The sequence below is a fragment of the Mercenaria mercenaria genome, chromosome 18, assembly GCF_021730395.1.
Source record: "Mercenaria mercenaria strain notata chromosome 18, MADL_Memer_1, whole genome shotgun sequence".
Taxonomy (NCBI): domain Eukaryota; kingdom Metazoa; phylum Mollusca; class Bivalvia; order Venerida; family Veneridae; genus Mercenaria; species Mercenaria mercenaria.
The window spans coordinates 5,546,123-5,554,292 of record NC_069378.1 but is presented as its reverse complement, the minus strand read 5'-3'; the positions used below and the strand labels follow the sequence as shown (position 1 = coordinate 5,554,292).

Below are 8,170 nucleotides of genomic sequence, written 5' to 3'. Positions count from 1 at the left end.
CCGTGTCACTAATGATCGTGCAATCAAATGATACCTAAACGGTAAGTAAGTGTGAATCAGCTAGGAATTCCGTTAGGGCCATCGCCTTTGAATGTGTTAATATGAAACGAGATACTCGATAGTACGATGATGAAAACGCGAAATCACGAAACTACGATAACGAAAACTCAACAACACGATGATGATAACGCGATGCTACGATAACGAAAACGCGATAATACGATAGTACGATGATGATAATGCGATATACTCTCGGGTTTTCACCATCGTACTGTCGCGTTTTCACCATCGTACTATCGTATTGTCGCATTTTCGTTGTCGTAGTATCGTGATAACGCGACAGTACGATGGTGATAACGCGACAGTACGATGGTGATAATGCGATAGTAAGATCATGAAATTGTAAAATCACGATACTACGATCACGAAAACACGATAATGCGATAGCGTGATGGTAAAAACGCGACAGTACGATGGTGAAAACGAGATAGTGTATCCCTTTTTTATAATCCTACTATCGTATTATCGCGTTTTCGTTATCGTACTATCCCGTTTTATTTTATGTTTTTCGGTGGTTTATCGAAATATAACGGTGAATTATATCCTGATAAACTCACTGGCCACTCAGTGAAAATTATCAAATCTGATACCCAGATTAACGTCAAAAAGTTTACCGAGCGTACTGAAAGCCGGAAACAATATGACGATGACGTCGTTAAAATGACGTCATCTTTGCGATGCTTCCTGATAAAATTTCCCGCAAATTTCGACATTTTATTGAAATAAACACAACAAAAGTAGAGTTTTAGACATAAAATAAACAGAAAAATTGTTGGTATCGATGTAATATCACGGTAATTTCACTCGTGAACACCAAAAGTTGTTATTTTCACTCGTGGCTGCGCCACTCGTGAAAATATCACTTTTGGTGCCCACTCGGTGAAATTATAACGTGATATTACACCGAAACCAACAATTATCCTCTATATCATCATCGTGTTGTCGCGTTTTTCGTTGTAGTTTCGTAATTTCGCGTTTTCGTCATCGTACTATCGAGTATCGCATTTCAGATCAATACATTCAAAGGCGATGGCCTTAACGGAATTCCGTAATCAGCTAATCAAAAGCCCAACGTTTCCAATAATTGGATCGATTTCCGAAAATAAAAATTACTCAATGGCATGGCTTCTTTTATTTCCTTATATTTGCAATGGATTCCTGCCTGTTATAAAAAGATTAAAATATGCTACTAAGTGTTTAAGTTTCCATCACTTTATCATAAGGTACGAGAATAAAATTATACCTCTTAAAAATTGATAGGTCTAAATAGGCGAAAATAAGCTACATCTTTTTTTCTTTGTTTTATATGTAATTTGATTTAATATAATGTTACTATATAAATCCTATTAATACACTCTTACAAACGAAAGCTAAACTATTAACCGGCGATATAATTTACCTGCGTCAAATTCGGTTACGAAAATAACTTGCGAAAATAAAAGTATAAACTATATATTTTCCTCCTATTTTAATCTTATCATTCTAGACCAAGCTTCATCTTTATATAATGTAATAGATACCAGGAAAAAATTAAAACAATCAACTTTTGCAGCTTTTATAGATTTCCGAAAGGCCTACGACTTTATAAATAGAAGTAAATTATGGAATAGATTATGTAATACTGGTATAAATGGAAAAATGTTAAGTGCTATAAAATCTCTATACTCTACAGTTTCTGCTTCAATCAGGGTAAATTGTTTTTCTACCGAATGGTTTGATGTTAAATCAGGCTTACGACAAGGGTGTATTTTATCGCCTTTACTATTTAATTTGTACATTAATGATCTTGCTGTTTTTCTTAAATCTTTAGACATAGGTGTAAAGATTGGTGATGAACTTTTATGCATCTTACTATATGCAGATGACATTGTATAAACGGATTGCAGTCTGGGCTAGTTCTAAAGTTCGGTGCAAAAATTGGTTTTACTATGTGAAACAGAAATTCCAAGAGTGTAATATTACTTTCAATATAATGAGTTATGTGTGTAAGTCAAATGTTGTTGGTAACATTGAGAAATGTATTATGGAAAAATATGTTCAAGATTGGTTTAATGGTATTAATAGAATAACTAGTAATAGTGGTAAAGGCAACAATAAATTAAGGACATACTGTACATTTAAATCTGAATTTATTGTTGAAGATTATTGTAAAATTATTCTGCCAAGAAAACATATGTCTGCCTTATGTAAATTTCGATGTGGTGTAGCACCAATACGTATGGAGAGTGGTAGATATGAAAATTTACAAGTTGAAAATAGAATTTGCCCGTTCTGTCCAAATATTGTGGAAGATGAAAAACATGTTATTTTGAAATGTTCCTTGTATAATGATTTAAGGGAGTCTCTTTTCAGTTATGTATTTAAAAACAATGAAAATTTCAAGAATTTGCCAGAACAAGAACAACTGAAATACCTGTTTACAAACCCATTGTTAGTAAGATCTGTTGCCAAAACCTGTTGTAAAATTCTAGACCGTCGTAAATTGTACTTATGTAAATAATTTTACATAGAATTTCAGTCTTTTTTCCACTAAATTTGATTAGTTTTAATCTCTTTCTGAATGCTATGAGGGTAAATTGTTATTTAGGAAGTTGGTATTAACCATGTTGCTCTAGATCTGATCTGAAGTATTATCCACTATCTTAAATACTTTGTTTAGTATTCTTTTTACTTTAACTTTCTTAGTACATCTTTTTAAACATGAACCAGTGAACCAGGCAGGATTAGTGCCAACTTCACAAATCTATCTTTTGTCTATTAGTATGGTTTTTAGTACCAACTATGTCTATTAGTATGGTTTTTAGTACCAACTGTTATAATAAATACGTATCATTGGTAGAGTACGGTTTATATAAATGGTGTTTTAATATTTTATGGAATGTGACTGTCACGTTTTCATTAAATATGGATTTGACTTCCATACTTAGTGTATTAGTACACTCTGAGGTAACTTTATCTCATCAGATTCACACACACACACTTGTCTGTATACTTTTTAAGTAATGGATATACACTCACCAACACACGCAAGCACGCATAAACAATCACTGTGTGACACACAAAACAAAAGACACACACACACACACACAGACACACACACACACGTCTGTATACTTTTTACGTAATGGATATACACTCACCAACACACGCAAGCACGCACAAACAATCACACACAAAAAAGCACACTCAAGCACACATGCATTTACACACACGAGCACACTCATGCTTATACATATAAATACATTGTGTGTACTGTTTTAAGTCATCTGGTGGATTTTAATGTTTGTAGTATTGTTTTTTTACCGTTTTATATGTCTCTTATAATTCTAAAATTGAATGGCCATTTACATATGTTTTAATGTTGTGTTGTATATTTGAGCCGCGTCAAGCAATTTCATGTCTTATGGTATTTATGACGTAAGCGAGAAAAGTGACGTCAAAGTCGAGCGAGATGAAAATAAAATGGCGGCGCCCTTGAAATTTACACGTGAAAAATAAACAAAGGAAATGGACACTTTTGATGTGAGTACGAGTTCTATTTTCTTTTATAAATCATGAACACATTTTAATTTTAGATGATGCTGAAGTCACAATCTCTCCGGGCTGCTAGAATTTGTAGAAATAAGTTAACATTTCCGAGGCAGTTTGTGTTGTTTTGACATTGCGCTTGCTTGCAGTATGGAAATCACCGTGGGATTTTACGTACTTCTTGTGTGCATATAGAATGTTAACTTTGTCTGGTGGTCCTGTAACATCATAAATCTGGTATAATAATAATAATCATCATCATATGATACCTATATTAACGACCGTTTCGCAGAATTTTGCGCTAAACGGCCAGCTTTGACTAATGATGTAGATATTCGACCGAACCAAGTATATATAGTATTTTGGTGATATTCTTATTATTCATTGATTCCATTCGATTTTATTAAGGAATATTAAAGCTTTAAATCGCAATTTTATCGAAATTTGAGAGGCATAATAGTCAAAAAGTAAAAGGAAGCTATAGATCTAGTTTATATATAAGTAGTGACCTCATTTACGCTAAGGACTGAATGGCCGAGAGGTTAGCACTCTTGACTTGAGAGCAACGGTATCAAAGACCGAATTCTCAAGGTGCCAATTTTTTTTTTTTTTTTTTTTGAAGAGTATTTTTGTGTGACCATTGTTTCTTTCTTCATTTTTTTTATCTTTTTTAAAAATGTTTAAAAATAAAGAAATAAACTATTTTCAATGCATGAATATAAATGCAAAACAATGTGTACAATACCCTTCTCTATATTCCTTGATAAAATCGTTATTAATACACTGTATTAACTTACTCTAAGTTTTAAATAAAATAACATTTTTATTTTTTATTTTTCAGGAATTAGATACATTGTTGGGTGCGTTTGGGTTAACTGAACCTTCTTCCACAAACAGTACACAGTCTTATTTGTCTCGTGCTAATGATACACATGAGGACAGTGAAGATGAAATAGAGACCACAGATAACATTGACACCCACGTTAGCAGGTACTTATCACAAGAATCTGTGACTTATCAAGTAGATTCTGAAAATGATGATCCACAGTTTGACTTAGATAAACTGGACAGTGTTTATGACAAGGGTTGTGGGTGTTCTAAGAACTGTTTCTTGCAGTTTTCTGTCGAAGAAATTAGATCAAACATATATAATTTGAGGGAATTGACAAAAACAGAAAAGGAGCTGTTAATTATGGGAACATTAAAAAAAATCGGAAATGACCAGAGATGGTATTAAGATATGTCAAGATGCTTTTCTTGTAATTTATGACATAGGTTTATGGACAGTTAGAGCTCTCCTGAAACATATGAAAGAAAAAGGCGTTCAACCTCGAGTTCATGGGAATTTTGGTAGAAAAGCACCTAACGCGTTTTCGCATGACACCATTAAAGATGCAGTGCAGTTTCTCCTGAATTATGCTAGTGAGGAAGGGCTTCCACAGCCAGCAGCTCCACGTGGCCGGGGAGAAAAAGCACCAGTCTACCTTCCTTCAAAAAATACTAAGCTTTCAATTCATCAAGAATATGTTACAGCATGCAGTCAAATTGAAAAGCAATATGTTGGCCTGTCTACTTTTAAAGATCTATGGAAAAGATGTGTTCCTCACATTAAAATAGCTGCTCCAAAAGATGACGTATGCAAAACTTGTGAGGATTTTCGCCAAGATATACAGCTAGCAAGAACAGAAGATGAAAAACTGTCTGCCACAGAGAAATATCATAATCATGTATTACAAGCTAGGAAAGAAAGAGAAATATACCGGGAGTGTGTTGAAAGATCAACAAACATGTTTAAGAGATTAAGGCGACAAGACGAAAGAAGTGGAGACAACTTTTCATGCAACGACGTACACTACACGTTCGATTTCTCACAATATGTCAAATTACCCCACCACACCAGGGAAAAAGGCCCGACATACTTTATTCAACCCAGAAAAATCCAGATCTTTGGATACAGAGTGGATGGAGACAAACAGTACAACTTCCTTATTGATGAGAATGAGACAATAGGTATTTCTTTTACTTATCTCAGCAGTATATTTTCAGTGTACGGATAATTGGACACTATTCGCGAGATTTTTATTTTTTTTATATATTGCGAATTTGAGAAAGTGACATATTTTAAAACAAATTGTTGCTTCAAGACGTCTGCTCGCGAATTAATGAAATCGATAATGCTGCAATTATATTCGAGCAAATTTGCGAAATGTTGGCGGCGCGAAATTTTCCCAATTTACAGTACATGTTTATTTAAAGTCTAGCCGAAATGCTTTACATTAATAAATTGTTTTGTTATTCTCAATGCTCAAAGAAATGATTAAGTGTGCTTTAAATACGTTTTAACACGGTAATAAAAGAAAACTATATATGCTTCATGGCGACAATGAACGGTACTTCTTAATGAGGGAAATATTTTGCTGATAGGTCTAAGTATATTACATAGAGGGAAACATCCAAGCCTACTCTATGAGCTTTGCTGCTGATTAGCTGAAAATAGTTGAATGTATTGAACATTTTATCCTTAATATAAATTGCCGACGGAGTTACATATTATCATAAAAACGTGTAAAACATTCTGAATATAATGTTCATGCAAAATATTTGTTATTTAAAAATGTTGCCTGTTTTGATCAGAGACTTCTAAAATTACATATGAAAAGGAGTGGCGTCGTCATGAAGGTAGTATATACTACCTTCATGACACCATTTAGCTCAAAATTAGAGACGGAATGCATACATTCGACATATTTGTATCACTAGGCTTGTGCTTCAAAATTCTTCATGTCAGTTGTGTATGAGAGTTACGTTAGTTACAACGAGTCTTGGCGTTACAATTTAAGTATGTGGGATTCTATTACGTGTACTTATTCTTAAATAGTCTTTGAAGGTGGGCTTGATTTATGCTTTGATAATATTTCAGGACGTGATGGCCAATTGGTACATGGACCTGACGCTGTAATATCTATGTTAGACCATGCATTTGCCAATTATAGTTTGGGTGAAAATGAGTGTAGCTTGCATGCAGACAACTGCTTTGGTATGTGGTTCCTTTGTTGTCCTGTTTTTATTCAATAACAATTTTATTGAAAAAGCTTGCTGTAAGCCTTCTTTTTACCTATATTCCTATATTCACAAGTAGTGCTATAATTATAGGTTATTAGCGTAGTGTCTCTGTTTCGATCTTTCAAATTGTAACGGACAGAGAATGAAATATGTATTAAATAGTTAATTCAAAACATGTATTAAATCGCTTATGGCTATCCTTTTTACAGGTCAAAACAAGAACCGTTACGTCCTCGGTTACCTGTCTTGGAGAATTATGACGCAGCGTCACCAGAAAATCACGTACATGATGCAACTTCCTGGACACACACGGTAAGCTTTAATTTTAGATTAAAGAGAGAGTTGTAACAGTATCGAAACGGATGTCGGCGAATTTAGTGATTGTATGTGGAACTGATTAAATCATAGTAATTAGCATGCTGACCCTTTTTAAAAATATTTTTGATTAATTAGTGAAATAATCAAAGCATTCGGGTTGTTTATAGTCGGGTATAACGGGGACAAGAGTTAAAATGCGTAAGGGTGTTAGCCCAGTGGTTATATATTCAATAATCAGAACGATGCTAAGCAGTGAGCCGTGACTAGACATATTTGAATATAACAATAAATGACACGATTAACGTTAACGTCACGAATCAATTCCTGAAATTCAGTTACATATACCTTCAATGTCGGTCTTGAACACCAAAGCTGGTTGCTTCTGAATGTTGTTGCAAAATGCTATTTATTTTTTCTTTAAGGTGTTTGATCGATGCAGGATTTGGGAACATTAAGACACTGTACCGTAGGAAGGATTGTGACACATTACAACATATAGCTGAAGTCGTTAGCAACAGTTCCCATAGTAACCAGCCTGTTACCTATGGCGGAGGAAGTGGATGGGTTTGGAGGGCATGGAAAACTTTCATTGGTGATAGATTTAAGAAAGTGCCAAATGTCGCAAAATATCACTTCTTCCGTTTTAGTTCTGAGGAGCCAGGGGTTGTGTACATGAGGCAATCAGCTGTTGATGAAAACGAGGTGCGCTTCGTTATTTGCAAAACGCACCTGTTGGAGATGGCCAGAGATGACGTCCCGTCTCAGATAGTTCCTCCCGGTCTATCTGCTGAACGTGTGCGTTACCTGTACCGGCACGTGCGTCCTCTAGTCAGACGACCATTTCAGGATGTTTTATGCCCTGCTCCAGAAGAGTCGTAAAGTGTTCGGACTGTTTTAGTTTAGTTTTATAAATGACAGTTATAAATGACAATTAAGTAAACATGTGATATTTTATGTCCATATGAATGAGGCATTTAGATCATCAAATTAAATAAAGACAAAAGGTTTACATAGTTTTAGTTTGACAAAATGGTGTTGAATGGACTTAATTGAATAAAGATATACATAACGTCGTAAGAACGTAATCTAGACGTTAAACGTTTTAAACGACGTCATGTACTTCCACGTAACGTCACTAGGCATTCTTACTGCCAAAATTATATTATTTTTTAACATTTTTGTACCCTGTGATGTATACATT

The 8,170-nt window shown here is 34.4% G+C and overlaps 1 protein-coding gene across 1 annotated transcript; it reads left to right on the top strand.

Moving 5' to 3' along the window:
- The first annotated feature begins 2,032 nt into the window (after positions 1-2,032).
- On the top strand, positions 2,033-7,916 carry LOC123552413 (uncharacterized). Its single transcript, XM_053530659.1, has 6 exons — positions 2,033-2,552; positions 4,392-4,804; positions 4,836-5,598; positions 6,509-6,625; positions 6,861-6,963; positions 7,392-7,916. Exons 1-6 carry the CDS (start codon positions 2,033-2,035, stop codon positions 7,846-7,848), a joined length of 2,373 nt encoding a protein of 790 aa, XP_053386634.1. The 3' UTR covers positions 7,849-7,916.
- Positions 7,917-8,170: the final 254 nt, after the last annotated feature.

Bases quoted from the DNA above. Each gene is read 5' to 3' on its own strand.
- LOC123552413 (XM_053530659.1), top strand. From the start codon at position 2,033: ATGAGTTATGTGTGTAAGTCAAATGTTGTTGGTAACATTGAGAAATGT. The intron at 5,599-6,508 runs GTATTTCTTTTA...ATAATATTTCAG, and splicing joins TGATGAGAATGAGACAATAG to GACGTGATGGCCAATTGGTA. The intron at 6,626-6,860 runs GTATGTGGTTCC...TCCTTTTTACAG, and splicing joins GCATGCAGACAACTGCTTTG to GTCAAAACAAGAACCGTTAC.